The 22833-nt window shown below is 40.2% G+C and overlaps 1 protein-coding gene across 3 annotated transcripts in view; it reads left to right on the forward strand.

The window, feature by feature from the left end:
• The window catches only part of EFCAB6 (EF-hand calcium binding domain 6), a 168648-nt gene that overhangs the window by 30119 nt on the left and 115696 nt on the right, over nt 1–22833 (forward strand). For 2 of the 3 annotated variants that reach the window (XM_030540001.1, XM_030540003.1), the window contains exons 7-8: nt 8460–8596; nt 17037–17155. In XM_030540001.1, coding sequence (XP_030395861.1) covers nt 8460–8596; nt 17037–17155 — 256 coding nt within the window. Of the gene's footprint in view, nt 1–8459; nt 8597–17036; nt 17156–22833 lie in introns of those variants that run through there. The other variant, XM_030540005.1, reaches the window with a different exon arrangement.

Below are 22833 nucleotides of genomic sequence, written 5' to 3' on the forward strand. Positions count from 1 at the left end.
CTTCACTTTAGTGCATCTTGGGTAATCAGTTAAATTTGTGCAAAGTTGGTAAAAAGAAAATGCTACCAAGTCAGAACAACGGCATTTTAGGCCCTTCACTTTGCATGAAAATAAACAGCAACACAAGGGGCAGGCTGTGGAGAATCCAGCCTAAGATCTCTGACACCATGTTGTATGGATAAAACTCTAGAACCTTCTTCTGATGATTCAGGTAATAGTGAAATGGCTAAGTGTAAAATAGATTTTTCTCTGATGGAGTAAAAAATATCCAGCATCAATGTAGTAATCTTTTATTATACTTGGATATCAGTTAAGCCAATCAGAGATCATAGCAAATATTTGCCATGGTGCAGAGCTCACCAGAAGAATGTTCTATGCCCTCTGGAGCATCATGTGTCATGTCCCACCTCACCCCAAGATTTTCATGTGAGCAAAAAAGCATCCTAGGACATAACCTCATGCAAATCCTGCTCTCTACAATGTTTGGCACAGGCTTGGCACATATATTGGGAGGAGACAATAAAATCCTTCCTATTTTACAGCTTCTGTTGCAACCTCAAGGCTGCAGTAGCATCCTCAGCCCCTCTTTTATGGTGGACATCTGAATATATCTTTTCTCTAGTCTGAGTAAAATATTAACATATCGCAGAGCTGTTAGGACAGATTGTACCCAAGACAATCTTTCCTCACTGCAGAAAAGCCTATCAATCATGGATGAATATAGTTATTATTAATGTCATAGCTTTTATTCATTTGGCTGTATGCAACTAACTGGAGAGTAACATTTACATTTTCATGTTGAGTATATCATATCACAAAAGAAACAGCTTAGATATCTTCTTATTACAAAATTTATTAATTGAAAATATCCCCCAAAGTCCTAATTAGAGTTCTGGTACACTTAATTTCCCAGGTTCTGTGTTATTTTTTAAGGACATTCTGAAACAGCGGTGATATGTATATTCAAGTACATTAATAGAAAAGGCTATCAACTTAAAAGTAAGGTTACTGCTACGTATATATATTCCAAAAATTTTTAGTTAAAAACCCCAAGCATTTCAAACTATGGAAATTAACCAGTGAAATAAATACATGTTCAGATACACTTCATTCATACAATCTCTTAAATAAATATTCACCTGTAAAATGGCATATTGATTATTCCAAACCAAACTTTACTCTGCTCCTCCAAAATGCCCTTCTTCCATCTAACAGGGACATGTTTGTGTTAATTACTGCAATGGTGTGGGAAATTGTGCACACACATTTTTAAAAATTGGGTTTTTAATGCCATTTTTTCTTTATCTGTAAAATAGAGGATAATAATTCTCACCTCACAAGAGTTAAACTCATTCATGCTTGGAAAACACTTTGAGATATTCAGATGGAAGATTCTATAGAAGCGTAGAGTGTTTTTATAATGAAATACATGCAGTTACAGTGCAAGAGGATGGACTATATGACCCACTTGATGTCCCATCTAGTCCAAGTGATTTTGTGACATAACAGTCACCACTTTTATTTGCCATAAGTAAGCCTTGCCACTTTCATAATAATTCTTAAATATTTAGAAATGCAAAAAAAAGCTAGAAAAAGATTTGGAATATTTCATATGCAAGATCAAAGCTATGAAGCTAGATCTGAACATGGGATTCTTTTCTTTCTAGCCACTTGCAATAACAGTTTTCCAGTAGGCCACTATCAGAAGAGTTGGTGAAAGACTTGACCATGGAGGGAAGTAATACCATATGGGGAGAATGGCCATTACATTCTGGACTTTTTGTGGCACATCCTAAATACAGTACTCAGCACAAGAAGCTGGCTAGATGCTAAGCAGATGTATATAAAGATGAAGAAAATGAATCATCTCCATCTACTTAGTGAGTGGCTTAAGAGCCAATCTGAAGAAGTTAAGACAGCCCAGTGGCTGGAGTAGCCTGTGCAGTCCTTTCTGCGCTCCCCTCATTGTGGGAAGGGGAAGATTAGAGGGTTTGTATAGCAGCAGATCTTCTGGTCCTTCCCCTCCCTTGCCCACTCCATGCACTGTCTGCATACTACTGCACTGGATGCTCACCCCCTGTAACCAAATCCTGAGAATACAGAGGGTCAAAGCACTGCACAATGGAAGTTCACTGGGTTTGCTGCTAAGAAAGCCTCCATAGCCTCAGAGTCAGGGGCAGGATTTTCTCCTTGATTACTTATCCAAAAGCACAAAAAAGCAGGGAAGAAAATATTGATTCAAACAGTGAAGTGTCTCTAAACATTAAAAAAAAAGTTAGATTCAGGTAAGACTGGCCACCTGAAACAGCTTTCAACAAAAGCAGCAAAAATATTCACCTGAGGATCAGCAAAGAAGAAAAAGAAGAGAACCAACCACTAGAAAAAGCAAATTTATAAGAAGGCTTGTGAGGGTACAATGATGGCTCCATAATGCACTTATGCATCAGGGTTTACATTTAGACATTGCACAATGGAAATGTTTGTGCATAAGTATTCATACTAACTAATCCTTAGTTTTGGACCTAAACTGCTAGTGTCTCTAAAGGTAAGCAACTTACTGAGCCTGATTTACACTAAGCTGCCTTTACACTCCAGTGAAGTGTGATGGTGTAAAGAGGCCTTAAAGTGCGCATAAATATATTACACCAATTTTAAGGTCCCTCTGAATTGCTAGAATGTATAAAGGGCCTTAGTGTAAATGAGAATTAGGCCCAGTATCTCTTCCTCACTCCCCACTTCCCTACTTCCCTTCCCCCCCAAATTTTTGATTTTATGTTTATGAGGCTCTGAAAATAGTCTAATTCTTTTCTATCTGGTTTGGCCTATCTCTACCAGCTGGTAAATAGGAAATGTTCACCGTAGGAAGCCAATACTCTGCAGAGTGTAAACAGATGGAATCAATATAAAGTGACAAGTTAGACTGTGCTACTGAGAATACAGAGCCAAAACTAAGAGCATAACAGTCACGATACTTATTTTGTTCCAATTCATTTGGTACTGAATAGCACTTCATATATGCACAGCTGTGTCCTTCCGTTTTTTACTTTCTTTCTTCTGGTTTGATGATGACAATTTCAAAGAAAAACTTTAATTAAAGATTTTACACAAAATGGCCCAAAGTAGAATATAGGGAAAATGAGCATTGATGTGTTTATTGCATGAGGAATATTTTTTTCATGCATTTATTTAAAAAAAAAAGTGTGCATGAAATGTGCTGGATTGATAGCCTTGCAGGCTGAAGTTTTTTGTTTGTCTGCAGCACAGGCACCAGATTGAGCTCTGGGTGTGAAAGCTTGCTCACCCTGCCCTTCCTATACATCTGGTACCCTGCTCTGGAGAGGCTACCCTCTGGGGATGAGAAGGTGGTTCATTCTCCAAGCCCATTCCAGGGTAGAATGTGAGAATTTCTGCATGTGTGTGCAGGCTGAGGGAAAGAGGATGCCAGGAGCCAGGATTGCTTCAGTCCAGCAATGGTAGCCTCCCCAGAAGGGCTGTGGAAAGGGAAAGGTTATGGTCTTCTTCCCTTTCTTGCCCTGTACAGACCAGCAGACTTTGCCTTGTGTGGAGGAAAGCACATCTTGCACCCTATAAAAGTGTGATGCACAAGCTGTGCTTCTCTGGGAACTGCTGCAGAGGCAGTGTGCTTCCAAGTTATCCCTGCTGCAGACTGTGACTTAAAGGCACAACTGACTTCTCATTCTTTTACCACCAAGAATGACAATGTGATGGTGGGATTTTTGATGCGTTTTCACTAAAATGAGAGAGGCAGAATGTTCTGCTGGTTTGAATAGTGGGCTGGCAGTCAGGAGACCTGGATTTAAATCCCAGTCCTGCCATCCACTCATTCCTCAGCGTATAGTTTTGTAGAATGAACAGTTGCCACCCTTAAATTCTTGCCATTTTTACTTCAGATAAATAGTTCAGTACTTGCAGTACTCCCTATATTACTAGGGTGTCTGCTATAAAGAGGAACAGCAACTGTTAGTTTACACTTGCAGAATTTCCTTCAGATTCTCTTACAAATGGGGAGCAGCTTTTGCTACCTGCAGAAGCCGTGGGTGTCAGACTCCTCCCTCCCTATATCCCCCAAGCTATGCAAGGGAATCTCAGCACATCTGCATATAGGTCTCTTGCCTCCCCACTCCATCATTTTGCCTCCCTTGAACAACATGATTCCTCTATGAATTGTGCTATAGGTGGCTCACTTGTCCTGTGGATTCCCCTGAAACCCCTTTCTGGGTTGTTCCACACCAATTGAGGGGAAGGCTGTGTAAGCTAGTATAGACAGAATCGGAGGGTTTGGGGTGGGGAGAATGTAGTGATGCAGTGCAGACCAGTGAACCCTCTCCACCTTCCCCTGCTTGCCCTGTCAAACATTCAGAAGTGAAACTTTGCGTTCTCTATGCAGAGAGATATTCCACAGAATAAGGGAGCAGGAAGGAGATTATTATGCAGGTGGTACCCCACAAGCTCAGATCCATGGGTTCAGGCTCTCTTTGGAATGCATACGTTGTGTGAAGTATGGGGATCATTAATAATTATGTTGCTAGCAAAATACAGTTGCGTGGGTAGCCTCGTATTTGGAGGTAGAGTACTTCAGTCTTTGAAGGGTAATCTGTGGTCTGCATAAAAACTGTATTTAGAACTCCCTGTGTGTGGTGCTGGATGTGATTTGCACTGAATTTTCTTTACATGTCAAAGTGTAAGAAAATACTTTAAACACCTATTTTTTTGATCCTGAGGGATCCCCCAGTGCTACACGAACTACCTTCTTGTAACACTGCTGAAATGCAGTTACTTCTGAGATGGAACATAGTAGCCAACTGGCACACAGCAGTAGTAAGAGAGGACAATATGGCCAGACACCAAGACAAGGTCCTACTGTAATGAAAAGTGTGATTGACTCATTCATGACTATTGAGAGTAAACAGGACTAACGTTTCTAATGTTGAAACAGCTGATCATGTTCAATGATCAGCTGAAATATCTTTATGTAGTTTTGACAGGATCCCTGGGGAACAGCCTGGAACTGGGGTACTGTTATGCCCCCTTATCTCTCCAGCCCAGGCTCTCTCTCACAATGCTTTGCTAGTGACAACAGCACCTGGGGGGTTTGCTGTTTATCACTCAGTACAACAACCCCACATCCAGCTAAATTGCACGAGTGCTCCCAGAGCCACTCACGAATCACACAGAGAAAGGCACCAGCAAATCTCCCAAGCCCCTAGCCTTGCACCACAGAACTGTACTGTCTTGCCCTGGTCAGAAGCCTGACCTGTATAAATTCATTCCCAGTCTGCCCTACCCTTGATATGGAGAGGATACAGACTAGCCTTTGTAACTTGCTGAGATTTCCCAAGCATTCATCCAGAACACACTGTTTTAGGTAAAATATAAAACAGGTTTATTAACTATAGAAAGATTGATTTTAAGTGATTATAAGTGGTAAGCACCAGAAGTCAGAGATAGTCACCAAAGAAAATAAAAAGTAAGCATGCAGTCTAAATCCTAGACTTTATTAGACCAGGGGTTCTCAAACTGGGGATCGGGACCCCTTAGGGGGTTGCAAGGTTATTACATGGGAGGTTGCAAGCTGTCAGCTTCCACCTCAAACCCTGCTTTGCCTCCAGCATTTATAATACAATTTATAAGGGGGGTCACACTCAGAGGCTTGCTATGTGAAAGGGGTCACCAGTACAAAAGTTTGAGAACCACTGTATTAGACTGAACAATATTTGGTTCAAGCAGTTTTTCTCACCCCACTGGATATTGCAGGTAGGTTACAGTCCTTAATAGACAGACTTTTCCTTTAAGTCTGGGAACAGTCTCCTCAGTTCAATTATTTGTTTTCCCTGCATTCTTGTTGCTTCCAGTGTAGGTGGGGAGGAGAAAGGTGCCCCCATGATACCACTGACCCTTATTTTATACTCTTAATCCATGTCCCTGGAAAGAAACTAGCCCAGGCATGCCTGGTGGGGCTTGCTAAATCACAGGGTTGAGCAATCCCCATTGTGTGGTGTTTCTCTTACAGAATTGCAAATCTCTTGTGTACAACTCCCCTGCTGATTAATGGTTGTTTAATGTCAGCCTGGATGTGGATCACCACGTTTGTTGTCACTGGAGAACTAACAATGGACGACTCCCAAATTTACAACATATTTCAATAACAACCATACAGCAAAATCTCATCACTTCATAAACACTAATGATATACATATTTTGACAGAACAACGGGTTTCAGCAGATCATGACCTTTAAAATGATATCTCACAAGGCATACATTGTACAAAACATATCATGACAGTAGTGAATATGGGGTTTCCAGGGTGCTGCTTTGAACTGCATGGTACTCAATTTGACTTATAAGGATGAAAATTTGAGTTCAGCCTTCTAGGAAATGAATCTCTGATTCGGGGGGGGGGGGAATTGAAGTATTTAAAGCTTGATTCTTTGACCATACAGTGATCCTCTCTAACAAAATCTGATTACCAAAAGATATCAAATGTTGATAAATAGTCTTTCTCATGAAAACCTTGAGGTTGTGTGAGACTAGATGTGTGGAAATGTTTTCCCATTCCAGTAAAACTGGGAAATTTCTGCCTTTTTGCCAGTCCTGTTGATATTAGAACTTTATTGTGTTGTCTTAACCATTCATAGTAGCAAAAGGCAATTTTTTTGAGTAAAACCAGCTTTCCTTCCTCCTTGTCCGCATCCAAAACAAAAAAAAAATTGCCCCCTTCTGTCATCCTGGTCTGTGCACACCTGCCAAGGAGCAGTCATAACCTGACTGTATGCCTCAATTCTGCTTACTTTGGACTAGATTGTGGGTCTTTTACTTACATTAGTGGGCAGGTATAACCATAGATTGTGCCATTGCAGTCAGATAAACTATGCATGGGATTAACTGCTCAGCAGTGGGAATAAGGAGTTCACAATGGCAAAGCTCCTATTGACATCACTGGGAGCAGGATTTCACCCAAGGTTTTGTTACTTTATACTCTTGCTAGCACTGCATAGCCTACAGGATTCTATTTTGGCTCATGGACCTTCATCAGAACAGGCAGTTTAGTTCCAGTTGTAGAATCTATATTGTTGCTCCTGTTGTGTGAACCAGAAAGAACACAACTTGTCTTTCAATTCCCAGCTTGAATTTTTAAGAACAGAAGTTAAAAAGAGCAGTATTTTTAAGCAAACTTTTCTTACTTGTAATCTGAGCAAAAATCAACATAGAAGTAATTGAAAAACAATAAGCTCAGAACCCCACAATGTCATGTTTTAGTGTATGACTGCATTTTCAGGTTCAGACTTGCACAGATTTTTAACAGGGTCAGAGGAAAGGACTGCAGTTGTAAATGTCACCACCTTTACTAGAAAAACCTCATGTTTTCTCTTTTTTGCCCTCAAACATACCCCCTTATTTTTGGTAAATATTTGAATTGAATAAAAAAGGTTTATTCTACTTTATTCAGAACACTAATCATTTGTTGATTTCTAATAAACATATGTGGAAGAAAACAGAGTCTTCACTCATAGGTTGTTTGCAACATGTCAGAGACAGTTTATTTTCCTGACACTTGCAAGGAGAGGAGAGTATACCGGGACAGGGGTTCCCTCATCCCAGGCAGGTCTCTGCTAGATAAAAAATTAGGGCAAGCATTTATACTTTTTGTTACAGACAATAATGATCAACAATCTCATCTTGTGTCTTCTGATAGTCCTTATTCCTTCTAATATCTTATTTTTCTCAGCAGGTCCTGCTACAGTCTGTGTTCCATTCTTATCTAACACAAGGTCAAAAAACAGTATCTGTAACAGTTTTTCTCACTCGCTTCCCACTTGCTCAGGCCCTGCCTTGAAGTCTCGCATTATTAAAGTTAGAGTTAGCCTGACTCTTGCTCTATTCTGTTGAAAACTAAAATGTCTGCGTCCAAATTCCGTTTTGTCCACTTTCACACATAAATACCCATGAAACTGAATTACTACTTTAGAGTTATAGTGTTAAGTAACTGATTAAAGTAATACATTAGCAATCCTGTCTACACATTAATTGTAAAATTGCATGAGTGAATGACTTATATACATAAATACACAATCTTGCAGTATTTGGTTTCTGGCAAATCTCTAGGTTTCAGTAATTGGAGGAAGATATATTTTATCTACTGCTTAAAAGGAATGAATTGTATTTGAAACTCATTACTTTGCCTAAAAGTTTTTGAACTTTACCAACACCATTTACTGAGGAAATTGCCTTCAAAACATCCAGTAACTGCACAGTATTCATGTCTTATAGTCATTTTGTAACACTTCCCGCTGTGTTCAAAAAAGTTGTTTTTTTGTTTTTGTTTTGTTTTTTTTTGCATTGTTAGAAAAGGTATAAAATGCTATTTTTTATATTAACAAAGCTGTCCAGTGCCTGTGTTTCAGATTGCATCAGTATTTGTTTCTTGTTTAATTTATAGATTTCAAAGAATTTGAAAAGCATCATCAAGACCTGTAGACTTTTTGACTATAACCGAACAGGACAAATACAGCGGCATGAGCTAAGACGGATTCTTGAGATCACTTGTTTCAGGATGAAGGATGCAGAGTATGAAAAGTAAGTAAGTCAAAGATTTCTGTATGGTGCTTGAAATTAATAAGTTAAGGGACCCATATGGCCTTCTGACCTGCACAGGCTGTCCGGTTCAGGAGAGTGGCTTGGTAATAGGCTGACTTATTAGGATAAAAGCTGGCTTGCTACCAAGAGCCTTGCTCCATGTTGTGGACCTATCACTTTAATCACCCACATGCACACTTCAGCCTCTGTAACTTTCTGTAGCCTGAGGGAAGTAGTAATTCCATAGTCTAGTTCCTAAAGGAATGGGTCTTAGCATCTTAACTCCTTCTAATTTCAAGCAGCCTTATTGTTGGGAGGTGGGAATGGCGGTCTCACCCACACAGTCTCAAGAGACTGGTGTTTGGGGTAAAATCCTCTTTGCCTTGATCTCCAAAAGATTGTCAGAGGAGACATTCCTTCCCCCCCCTTCGCATCAGTTCCAGGAGCGGTATTGCTGGTGCCTTCTCACTCTACACTGATTACATGCTGAATGGTGAGACCCACCTGAACCTGTTCTAGGAGAGAAGTGATGAGCAATGGAGATGCTTTCCTTGCTCCAGTCACTGGAAGTGAAAGAAACAATCTTTTGCTCAATCCTCTAGCTGTCCTTGGCTGAGTCATGGGAGATACTTGAACTATGAGTTCTCTTCACAATGTTAGTCAAGCAGGGCAGAACATACTGAAGGGTATGCTTGTGTTCATTTTGGATAAAATGTGGTTTGCAGGGTGCTTATGCATAGGGAAGCATGCTGTGGCTCACCACCCTAGGAACATTCTAGAGAAGGCCAGGGGGAGTGGGTTGAGCTCAGCATGTGGACTGGAGAACTATGAGCATGTGATAAACAAACCCATATATGGAAAGGTTAACTCTGATTGGTTAGAGGCTCATGTTATATAACTTGTTATGTAAGTGCCATGTGCTATAAAATAGCAAGGGGAGGTGCTCCTTGCTGGACGGACTCTGCCTGATTTTTTGTATCAGGGGCTCTCCTTGTGCACATATTGAATAAAGCCTTGTTGAATTGAATCGCATTGCATCAGATCGATGTCCCTTGATTCTACCCAGCATCAGACTCACTGGGAACCACAAAATCCCAACAATACCCTCCCCATTGGGATGTCAGGGAAAGCTTGGTACTTTGACATCATGACCCAAGCCTGATTGCCAAGCATGGTAATTACCTGAGCTGGAAACACAGATTCTGTCTCTGAGAAGCGGGCGGTCAGAGAGAGAATATGAGTCATCAGACAGAGCATGGGCCTTTGATTCAGGAACACTGAGTAATCCCAGATCAGCACTGATTTGCCTGGTAACCTCAGGCAAATCACTTAACCTTTCTGTGCTTAATTTCCCAGCCTATATAAGGGGATAATTATACCTACCGCACTAGGGTGATATGAGGATTAATTAATGATTGTACAGGAGTTTAAAATATAACACACTCTGCCCTGTAAGTGCTAAGTATTAATTAGGAGTACACTTGATACTTTTGGCATTATGATTCCAGGGTCCCTGCCAGCTTTTACTGTCATAAACCCTAGCAGAGGCACTTCTCTCAGAGGGCAGTTGGAAATGAAAAGTGGCCTCTGCCTCTATGCTACTGGGGGTCTGCAAAAGGCAGTGCCTGCAGCCCTAAGGTGAGCTAAACTGCCCCAAGAGGATGTGTGTCTAAGGCAACTGGAGGATACACTAATTCCATGCATCTCTTGAGCATTCTTTGCTAGTGAACTCCTGTGGAGTCCTGGCTGTGATTTAAAGCTGCTCCTCTTCGGTGGAAATTTTGAAAGAGGGCAGGTAATTTGCCCCGGAGTTCAGGAATATCAGCTGGTGGAGGTGGGTGTAATTAACACCACGAACATCGGAGAATCTAGCTGTGTGTTTACCACATGGCGGTTTCCAAGGATGATGTATCCTTTTGGAATTTGGAGCTGCTTTCACGGATGCCTAAGGTCCATGGAGCTTTTGTCAGCAGCAATCTTGGAGGCTGTTTTCTGTTGGATAAGGGCCTAAAGGAAAATTAAACAAATTAGGATGGGCAGTTCTTTTGTTGTTGGGTTTTTTCCCCCTCTGCAAGCAATCTCCAAAATAATTTTTAGTCTGTCTTTGCTGTTTGGGCTCACTGTTTCAATTTTTATATCTTTTCTGGCTGGGACACTCTCCAGAATTACATCCCAACAAAACCAATTATATAATTTTGTACATGCAATTATAGAACAGAAGCAATACTCTTCTAAAGCCAGCAATCAACAAACAAAACAATGCTTTATTTGACAATAAACCTTGTGTTTGGCATTGCTATCTGAAAGGTAGTTTATCTATTAAAAATGCTACTACATCTCCATAAGTACTGAATAATAAAGAAGATCACAAATTTTTATTTGGGATTTTTTAATGCTCAACAATGACGATGTTTCAGATAAAACTTCTGAAGCTTAACATATAAAATAATGATACAGATTCACCTTTATATTGGAGAACAGAAGATCAGAAATAATGCATTAGTTCTTTTAAAAATTGCTTTCATCCTATCTTGCTTAGTAAAAATCACAAAACTACAGCCACATTCTCTTAAAGAAGCCTATTAAACTTGAGAGATTTTATATGTTACCAAACTGTACGTGAATTCTGTATTTGGATGGACCATTAAGCATTTTGGAGTGTATTCTCCACTGAAGGTTCATGGGTGACATCATTAATGATAATAGTGCATTAAGGGAAAGATATTAGTGCCGTATTCCAGGGATGAGAAGGCTTTAACTTTGAGGGCAGTAAAATTATGGACCAGATTCACTGCTACACCAGCAGTTTTGCACTGCTCCAGTTAAGATGGGTTTGTGGTTGTTTGCATCACCAGGGCAGCACAAAGGAATGGAGCATGCCAGTAAATTTGGTTCTGTCTCCACCTCCATACTCCATCCTCATAAGTCACCTGTCCCCTGACCCAGCATGTCCTAAGTGAATATTGTCCAAGTGCATAAACTTAGTTCACTTATTAATGGGCTTTGGTATATAACATCATAGGTAAATAGGAAAGAGCAACAAATAAAATGGCCAAGTCCAGGTGTCCTCATATTTCCTGAGTGCCCTCGTCATTTTCTGACTTCCCAGGAGTGATAAGCACAAGTGAAACGCCTCCACTTTCACATTCCAGAAATTCACTGACTAGATAGGTTGCTCCAAAAAAAAAAAAAAAAAAAAAGGTGTTGCCATGAGAAGATAGCAGGAAACTGAGCAAATGTAACTCTTGTGGCAAGATACCAAAAGCTGCACTTTCTATATTTCTTTGCCTAATAGTCCATGTCTCTGAGCAGTTATCTGTGGAGGTCCCCAGCAAAAAATCCACAGCCACTCTCTAAGTAAAGTCCATGGACAACTTTCACTCTTCTTTAGCATCCCAGGGTCTGAAATCAGGTAGGTCAAGCAGTCTTCTTTTCTTTAAGAATATTATAATTCCTCCCCTCTCGCCTTCCTGTTTTTTCATTCCTCTTTGTTAAAGCCAGAGCCTAGATGGAGGCTCCTGCCTCACCAAAGAGCCTAAAAATCCAGCTACATTAAAAAGAAAAGAGGATCCTCTGGACTGCTAGTCTAGTTTAAATTGGCTTCTGTTCCTGAGGTTCCTAGTGACGTTTCCTTAGATATTAGAAGCCTCATTTTCAGTGACATGAACCCATAGAGGAACTAGAACATTAGATTCTCAATTGGTTGCTACACTGTCTCTCTTTAATAGCTCTGGGCAATACAGATTTAAATGGCATGGGTTTTTCAGATGAAGGTTGCATTTGTCAGAACAGACTAGCTCTGAAGTTTTGCTTTGGAGGACCTGAAACTTTTTTCAGTACTCCCAGTTAACAGGCTCCTGGCTTTTACCATCCGTTTTGTCTCTGGAGTTAGTTCTAAACTACAGCAGAGCCTAATCCACCTGAGAGGTCACTTCCAGACCAACTTGGAATGAAAAGACAGCTATACAGGTGTTTCAGTGTCTTCAGTATTGTCCCATTTACCAGAGTCTGCTGCTACTTTGCCTTCTGGTGTTCTCTTTCAAGGTGGTTTCCTGTGTTTACTTCTGCTTTGCACTTGGGACTCTGCAGCTGTTTCTGATTCAAGTCCAAGCCCATTGAATATTTGACTTGGAGTGTTTGATAAGTGTTTCTCCCCATGACAAAACTTCTTTTATGGTGTTCTGGGACTGTGTTGAATCTCTCCCTTGACTTTAACGGTCTTTGGATCAGGCCTGTAATTATAAAGAGGGCTTTCTTTGACCACAAATGTCAGTCTATAGGGTACAGGCTCTACATAAATGCGTGAGATCCAAGAGCCCTGTGAAGGACACCATTTGGCCTTAGGAACTTTCTCTCAGATAGGCCAGACAGACAAATCAGTAGTTTGTAATATAGTTAAAATGACACTAAGAACCTGCCAAGGAGAGAAAAAGTCTGGCAGCTCTGAAGTCTTGTCCTCTCACAGAAAAAGGCAAACCAGCTCTCAGTTGATCTGTGCTGGCATAATCTTGCCTGGAAAGAATGGTCCCTAGCTTTCTCCCTCCCATCCATAGATCTATATGCCTACCTGACAAATACCATTCTCCTGTACCCATTACTTAGACCTTCAGGCTTTCACAGTTATACAGTCCTGTGATCCTAGTGGACTTTAAACTCATCCAAGCCTCTCATCAGTGCTTACACTTCCCTGTTTTGGAATGGCTATTTTAGTAAAAAGCAATGGACCTTGACTCTCCCATTGGTATCCTGGATTTGTCTCAGAGCAACAAGACAATCTCTTCTCATATTGTAGAAGGGGTGTTCAGATATTGTAGGAGGGGATACAGCACCAATTCTTAAATACCACACATAGAAGATTTTTCTTAAAATTCAGATGCTCGAGATGAAGCTATCCCCTGGCACCTTTAGTGTACTCATCTGGCAGTTATGCAGCAAATAATTCAAGGTTATTTTCCTTGGCAGCATTTCAGAGCAAATCTTTACGTAAAGAATGAAATGTTCTTAAACAATGGGCTAGAAAGGATAATGGGTACATTTGTTAGTTTGTTTTGAATTTTAATGAATAAATAGCATTCATATTTGTTAAAAATAGAAAGAAAAATAAAATAATTCTAGTGATAATGACAAAATTTTGATATTTAGAAAACCAGCACTGCCTTATGTCCACATTAAATTTAGTTTGAATCTTCTGAAACTGGCTATTTTTTTTTAAAGGGTAGGGAGTTATTGGGTGCTCTTTAAATAATGTGCTGAAATGTAAAAAGAGTGCACACTTTAAAATATGTACAAGGATATTTTTGCTCCCTTGTTTATGTTTGTGTAAAGGTCTTTTCAGTAGTGGAAAAATAACTACAGCCAAGACCCTTAGTTACCCTTAGGAACAGGCTTACCTTTAAGGAAGTCGATAGTCCCTGTTGATTTCAATGGGACTACTCATGGCTCTGATTCAGAAAAAGCATCCATATTCAGGAAGGATGCTTAAACACGTGCTTAAATCCCATTAAATCAATGATAGTATTAAAGTTATGCATGTGCATAACTGTTTAAGGGTCAGGGCCTTAGTACTTTCCTGATTTGGGATTTACATGCTCAAAATTAAGTACATATGTGTTTGCAGCAACAGGATTTAATTAGAGGTCTGATCCAAAACCCATTTAAGACAATGACTTTCCATTGACTTTAACTGGCTTTGGATTACTGAGAATACAGGGGAAACAGTGAAAGTAACTACACATGGTGCTGTCAAATATACAAAGTAAAGACAAAAATAATACAGGTTTTTTATTTGTCAGCTAACATCTTTCAGTTGTAGTAACCTGAAATATTACTACATACAAGGCACAGCAAACAGATCCCTTTAAAGATGGCACCTTTTGTTTAAGTGGGGGTTTGCCCTTGTGTCCTTGGACAAAATTTCTGAGTATATTCATTGTGCTCTGCATCAGCGGGTTGCCACTCTATTTTATCTATTCATTCTAATCTAATCTATTTATTTCATTTCCAACATCAGCCCCCCCCCACAGCAGATATGAGGAGCCAGTATAGTTCATAGTACCTTTAGGATTAAAGAAGTTATGTAAATAATTATGAGTACTGTACTATAAATATCACAATATGGTAAACCTCAGTGGGGCTATTTATTATTTTTCCACATGGAGACTGGAATAAATAGGAATGCCACTTAGTGATTTCAATTCTAAAAGCAGTCTATCCATCATTATGATTCTGCCCATGAATTCTTATTTTAAAGCATATAAACATGGTTTCCCCCCTCAGGAATGAATGTTTCGTTATTTGTTTCCTTCAGCAAATACAAGGATCAGTTCTACTTCCAGTGAAAACGATGGCAAAACTTCTATTGATTTCACTGGGAGAAGGATTTGCACCATTGTTTGTGGATGCTGTAAAGAAAAGCTCACTCTCCATTTACTATATCTTCAAGTTGCACCATGTCATTTTTATAGTAACCTAAGGTAGTGATAAAGCATGAAACATTTGATTCTGATCCAGACGTATGGCTTGAGGATTTTGGTTCCCTTTCAATAGTCCAATACTAAGAGCAGCTTGTAATTTGCATAATGATGTTCTGAACAAATAATTAGTGCTGTAGTTCCTTTTTGGGGGTTGACGGGATTGATTTTTTACCTTTGACATATGAAAATCCAGAAAAAGACTTCTTGTTCAATCACCAGACACTGTCTGGTAGCAGTAACAATACAGCTTATGGGGGAAAGAGCTTTCAAGTTGTTAGAAATTGGAGCTTCCATGTGCCGATGAAAACGGTCACTGTTGTTTTTAGTGGTAGATAATGAATGAAGTGTTCATTTTTGATAATTTGTATGTATATCTGGGTTTAACAGTATTTGAATGTTACAAAAACTGAGCTCCAAAGAAGTATGAATGTTGAACAGATGTATCATGAGTGACATGTTATTTATGACAAGATATAGCATTAACCTGATCTTTTGTCATGATTTGACTGTCAGTCAGTGTTCAAATAAGCCAGTCATACAATGTTTGTGAAGTGTTTCCTTTATTTCGAATTTGTACAGGGAAGTTTGCTTCAAATTGGAAGGTGGTCTATCCATGTTATTAATAAGTTTTTCTGTCATGCTGTATAGATTTCAAAGCATGGTACAGTACAAATATTAACTAGTTATTCTTTGGGTATGTAGGCACTATATCTCACTTTTATAGATGGGAAAACAGAGGTAAAAGGAGGTTAAGTGACTCACCCAAGTTGCTTATCAAAAAGGAGATTGAGAGATGACTAATTTAGAGTCTCTCTTCATAGGGAGAGAATAGGACAGGCTCTTTAATTTAATGGAGAAGAGCATAACAAGAACCAGTGACTGGAAGCTGAAGCCAGAGGAATTCAAATTAGAAATTAGGCAAAGTTTTAACCATGAGTGTGATTAACCATGGGAACAAACTGCCAAGCAAAGTGGTGGATTTGTCATTTTTTTGTTGTCTTCAGCGCAAGACTGGATATCTTTTTGGAAGATATGCTTTAGTCAACCATAAATTATTGGTCTCAATACAGGGAGAACTGGTCTGTGATATACAGGAGGACAGACTAGATGATCTAGTGGTATATTTAGGCTTTAAACTCTGTGCATCTCTGAATTGTATTACAAAATCTCTGCTTTCATTTTTAAAAAATTACAGATTTCTAGTGATTAGGAAGATAAACTTGGAAGCATCAAATGAGTGTTGTCTCACATAAACCTTCAGACAACCTGAAACAATAGTTCTGAAAGGTGTGAACTACCCATTGATTTCAATGGATTGACTTAACTCTAAAGAGGACAATCTAACTGTTCATTCTGTTACCTATTTCACCATTGATTAGCACAGATATTTAGCAAATATGCTCATCCCAATCCCAATTGTTTCTCAGACTGGAAAATATAGTATAAAAATAAATTACACTGGGGATATAGTCCTAATTGTGACATTCATTTCCATATTTAATTTAAAAAAATCAAATTTTTAATTCAAATAAATCTGCTGCAGAATGTCCAGCCCATTGGCTCTGACTGCTGCAAAACCGAGGCACATTGTAACAGAATTTAGGTTCCGTTTGCCATAGATTACACTGGGATTTGATTAAAAATTTCCATAGTTTTCTTACATAATTGAAAGAATTTCTGTGCACATCTATTAAAATTTATATTCAGGTACATGGTCAGCCAAATCACATAGTAGTGTGATATTGACTAATAGTATGTAGACAACTCACACACCACATATATAAACTCTGGGGAAAATTATACAATATGTATATGCAAAAAATGCCACCTTCCCTTTCTGAATTTTTACATAATATTCTGTAAAGATTATATATGTTTATTTTCTAATGTTTCACTAGAAATTTGGCAGAGAATAATGTTGTTCACCGAAAGGAGTTGCTTTTTTTTTTTTTTTTTTTTTTTTCCAGACTGTGGAATCATTCCTGTGTTGGTAAAACGAATACATTGGATTATAAAGAATTTCTGAAGAACCTTGGCATAAATATGGGTATAGTTAAGAAAAATGCAACAGAAAACCAACGCCTAGGTAGGTGCTCACCAGAAGAATGTATAGTGTAGGCTTTGGGAAAGCAAAGTTTTCACTTGGGGCCAGATCTTACTCCTGCTGAAATCAATGGGAGTCTTTCAATGGGAGTTGGATCAGACCCTTATATGGAAACTTTAGTCTGGAATTTTCAAAGAATCCCAAGACAACTATGTGCCGTTTAGGTGACGGTCTCTCAGAATGGTTTGAAAAGCTTACCCACAGTGTATCAACATTGCTCATAGGCCAGGGTTTCCAAAAGCGACACCCAAGTGTATGCGTAAAAAATACAGTCACAGCTGAAACTCATTCAATGCAATTATGTATTTAGATTGTAGGAGTTCATGTACAAATAGCTATTGGAGTACTGTGCTTAATGTGGTTGTATGTACTATCAAAGGGCTGCACACTCGGTCATGTTTTTTGTGCATCACCTTCTGGCCTTCATTTTTGAAAATATGTCCCATAATGTATATCAGAGTCTATGGACTTCTGAATGCATTTTAAGAAAAAGATACTGTCAGTATGTTTATCATTTAAAAATAATTATGTTTGTATTAACCCCTTAGAAGCTTGTAACTAAAATCTGTTTCTTTAAAAACCTATTTTTCTACATCATGCATGCACATGGGTTTGATATTGTGGGGTTACTTGCAAGTGCTGGCTTTTCTGCCGAGTTTTCATTTCTCTTTGTTTAAAAAAAGAAAGTATTTAAACATTATACTGGGGGAAAAAGCCAATAGAGAATTACACAGACTTTGCAACCTGAAGAAAAGACTGTAAGCTAAATTTTGAGCCTACCAACTTGAAACATGGCCCCTTTCATTTTTACTATTGAGACTTAATACTTCACAAAGAGTCACAAAAGAACAAATTAACCTTTCACAGTTGTCTAGAAAAGCCTGTCCCACAGTCATACTACTGAACTGATCCACTGCCTGACAAAAAGTCTTGCATTGGGTAGTGGGACTTATTTCTAAACCAACATTAAATGAATAGCCTGATTTTTCAAAGGTGCTGAGTACAGTAGTGCTGTTCCCATTGACTTCAGTGGATGCTCAACACTTCTGAAAATCATACCATTAGAACCTTTTCTATTTAATTGTACTTTTCCCCTCTTCATTCTGAAACAGGGTGGTGTGTGCACAGAATGATGTAAAGTTTATGAAATATTACAAAATAAGATAGCTTAGGAAATAATTGGTAAAATAGCCACAGCTGCTAGGCACTTGGTTTTTTACATAGTATGGCCAACTGACATCATAACCAAAGCTGTTGCTCCAAAGTCAATTTCCACTCTGCTTTGACCAATAATGAAGTTGTAAAGGTGAACAATTATCTTAGCTAAACCCATTCAGCTCGTAAACATAGGGAAGTATTTAGGGTAGAGATCAGAATGGGTGAGCTAGAAAGATAAAAGGAGGAGAAGGGTGGATGTAGTGAGAGGAGAGACCTTGAAGATGGTGCACAGGAGTGGTTAATTAAATTGGGCTGGATCCTGAAAGTAGCTGTACACCCTCAACTCCCATTGAAGTCAGTTGAGCATATCAGACACCTTGCAAGAGGCTCTCAATAGAATCAGAATTATCACATGTGGTAATGCTATAACATATATTTATGTCTGAATCCTGAAAAATGCATAGTACTCTGACTAAGACAGAGATTCCTCTGGCCTGTTTAACTCTTTACTGATATAGGATTCCAGTTCACCTCCAGATTGAAATTCTGATGGCCAGTGTCATCAGGCTGTTTGTTCCACAGTTCCTCCTATTATATGATGGTTTTATACAGCAACAGTGGAACTCGAATGGGCAAACTCACAAAATCTGACTATTATTAGGGAAGAAGATGGGCCAATCGATAATGCACAAGTCTGTGAGTCAGGAGACCTGGGTTTTCACCTCCCACTCTGTCATTCACGGACTTTAAGGCCAGAAGGGACCATCATGATCATCAAGTTGGCCTGCAGTATGCAGGAGGTCAAAGAACCACACCCACCCATTCCTGTAATAGGTCAGTCACCTCTGGCTGAGTTATTGAAGTTCTCAAATCTTGATTTAAAGACTTGACGTTACAGAGAATGCACCCTTTACACTAGTTCAGATCAGCAATGATCCGGGCCCCATACTGCAGAGGAAAGTGAACCCCCTCCAGCTAATCTGAGCTGGGGGAAAATTCCTTCCCAACCTCAAATGTGATCATTTAGACCCTGGGCGTGTGGACATCTGGGAAAATTATCTGTAGTAACTCGGAACCCTCCCCATCTTAGCATCCTATCTTCAGCCATTGGAGATATTTGCTACTAACAGTCACAGATGGGCAATATCCCATTGTAGATAAACTCAAACTGTCCTCTCCATAAACTTATCAAGCTCAGCCTTGAAACTGGTTGGTTTTTTTGCCTCCCCTACTCTCCTTGGAAGGCTGTTCCAGGATTTCACTCCTCTAGTGGTTAGAAACCTTTGTCTAACTTCAAACCTAAACTTATTGATGGTCAGTTTGTATCCATTTGTTCTTGTAGCCACATTGGCCCTTAACTTAAATAAGTTCTCTTCCTCTCTCGTGCATTTTCTTCTGATGTCTTTATAGGCAGCAATCATATCTTCCCTCAGTCTTTGTTTTGTTAGGCTAAAAAAGTCAATCTCTTTAAGTCTCCTCTCGTAAGGTAGCATCTCCATTCCGCTGATCTTTCTAGTAGCCCTCCTTTGCACCTTTTCCAGTTTGGATTAATCTTTCTTAAACATGGGAGACCAGAAATGCACACACTATTACAAATGAGGTCTCATGAGTGCCTCGTACAATGATAACAACACTTCCGTCTCTTCTGGAAATACCTCGCCTGATGCATCCTCAGATTGCATTAGTCTTTTTCACTGCTGCATCATGCTGGCAACTCAGTCATCTTGTGATTGACCCATACATCCAAGCCTTTCTCCTCCTCTGTCGCTTCCAACTGATGTGTCCCCAGCTGATAGCAAAAGTTCTTATTAATTCCCAAGTGCATGACCTTGTACTTCGTACTATTAAATTTCATCTGTTTCTATTACTCCAGTTTTCAAGGTCATACAGATTTTCTTGTATGATATTTTGGTCCTCCTCTATATTGGGAAAACCTCCCAACTTCGTGTCATCTTCACATTTTATTAGCACACTCCCACTTATTGTTCCCAGGTCATTAAGGAAAATGTTAAATAAGCTTGGTCCCAAGACAGATCCCTGAGGAACTCCACTAGTAACCTCCTTGCAGCCTGACAGTTCACCTTTCAGTATGACTGGTTGTAGTCTCCCCTTTAACCTGTTTCTTAAACACTTCTTTACCACACTGACTCACTGGGTGATATTTGACAAGGAAATTAACTTCTGTTTGTCAGGTTCCCCATCTATAATGTGGATAAATATACTTACCTCCTTTGTAAAGTGCTTTGAGACTCAAGGCCTTGTCTACATACAGATGATGTAAAAACTGATTTAGCTAAACCACTTTTAAAAGGTTTTAAAAAAAATTTAGTTAAGCCTTGTGGACACTTCCACTGGTTCAAAACTGGCTTATATCACCTACCTCACAAGAAAACTGATATAAGCCTCCTTTAAATTGAATTAAGAGGGCCCTGTAACCAAGTGGGACTCACCACCTGGCATCTCCCGCTGGTGACTCCGGGAATTAGCTCTGTCCAGTGGAGCGCCCCCTACTGGTGGGGTCCCATCTGTCATTCTGCCCTCTGTTGCTGTCTTTGGACCTGCGTTGCTGCCTGCTTGGCAGTGTCCTCTTCGAGGCCACTGCCCTCTGGCAGTGCCCCTTAGTCCATCTGCACCCCCTTCCGAGGGGGTCGGTGATCAGCAGTCCTACACCTCAGCCACCAGGTATAATCACACATCCCTTTGAGTCCAATCCCTCTTGTCAGGGATCTGGCATAGTATAATGGCCACTCCCTACGGCCAATGGCTGGGTGTACTGCAAAAGAGGTGGGGGGGGACCCAGGCCCACCCTCTGCTCTGGGTCCTGGCCCAGGAACCCTCTGGCAGCAGCCTCACTGTCCTCCTTCTCTCCCCTCATCTGTCTGCTTCCCTGGGCCGCTTCCCCTATAGCCCCTTGCACCCGCTAGGCCCTTCCCTTCAGGGCCTGCAGCCTGGCAGGCTACGGGCTCACACTCCCTTGCGTCCCCAAGCTGGACCAGCACTGCGCTGTCCACGGTGCTAGTCTCCACCCTTGGAGACTGACCTTCACCTCTCAAAGGCCAGGAACAGACTGACTGCTCCCTTCTCTGGGCAGCCTTCTTATAGGGCTGAGCCTGGTCCTGATTGGCTCCCTCCAGTCTGGGCCCTGATTGTCTACCACTAAGCCCTTCTTTAATTGGCTCCTTGCCTGCGCAGGAGCCCTGACCTGCCACACCCCACAGTCACAGGAAGTGGGGCAGTCTGCCCCACTACAGGCCCGCATAGATATTTGCACCAGTTTAATTAAATTGATTTAAAAACATGCCCTTGGTTAATCAGGTGCGACTTTGTGAGTTGACCAGGCCTACTGATGAAAAGCATTACACAAGTATTAACAGTTGTCACTTTTATTTATGGCCAGATTCTGATACTTTTGCTCATGTTGAATAACACCTTACTTCATGAGTTGTCCTATTGAAATGGAGTACTCAAGGAGTAAGATGCTACTCAGTGTGAGAAGAGGTGTCAGAATCTGGGCCATGTCTAGCACAGTGATCACACTTGGTGCTGTACAATGATGAAAATATGCCAGACATATAGCAGAGCTCTTGCCTTGAAGAATATACATTCTAAAAGCACAGAGTGGATAATATAGCGCACAATTCAATTCAGAGAAAGCACAAAGTGGGATGGTGATTGTTCTAGCTCGAAAGCTTCATAGGAGAATTTTTTGATGGGGAGGGCACTTGGCATATATTAACTAAAGGCTCTTTCAAGGGCTGTGGGCAGTATGAAAGAGCTCAAATGTAGGAATATGTGAAAGAAACAAAGGGAGCAGTCAAGAGAAACCAGTGTCTTTCAAAGTTAGCAGGCATGTTTGCTGTCCGAGATCTCATAGACTCATAGACTCATAGACTCTAGGACTGGAAGGGACCTCGAGAGGTCATCGAGTCCAGTCCCCTGCCATCATGGCAGGACCAAATACTGTCTAGACCATCCCTGATAGACATTTATCTAACCTACTCTTAAATATCTCCAGCGATGGAGATTCCACAACTTCCCTAGGCAACCTATTCTAGTGTTTAACTACCCTGACAGTTAGGAACTTTTTCCTAATGTCCAACCTAAATCTCCCTTGCTGCAGTTTAAGTCCATTGCTTCTTGTTCTACCATTGGAGGCCAAGGTGAACAAGTTTTCTCCCTCCTCCTGATGACACCCTTTTAGATACCTGAAAACTGCTATCATGTCCCCTCTCAGTCTTCTCTTTTCCAAACTAAACAAACCCAATTCCTTCAGCCTTCCTTCATAGGTCATGTTCTCAAGACCTTTAATCATTCTTGTTGCTCTTCTCTGGACCCTCTCCAATTTCTCCACATCTTTCTTGAAATGCGGTGCCCAGAACTGGACACAATACTCCAGTTGAGGCCTAACCAGCGCAGAGTAAAGCGGAAGAATGACTTCTCGTGTCTTGTTTACAACACACCTGTTAATGCATCCCAGAATCATGTTTGCTTTTTTTGCAACA

This window comes from Gopherus evgoodei, chromosome 1 (assembly GCF_007399415.2).
Source record: "Gopherus evgoodei ecotype Sinaloan lineage chromosome 1, rGopEvg1_v1.p, whole genome shotgun sequence".
NCBI classification, from domain to species: Eukaryota; Metazoa; Chordata; order Testudines; family Testudinidae; genus Gopherus; species Gopherus evgoodei.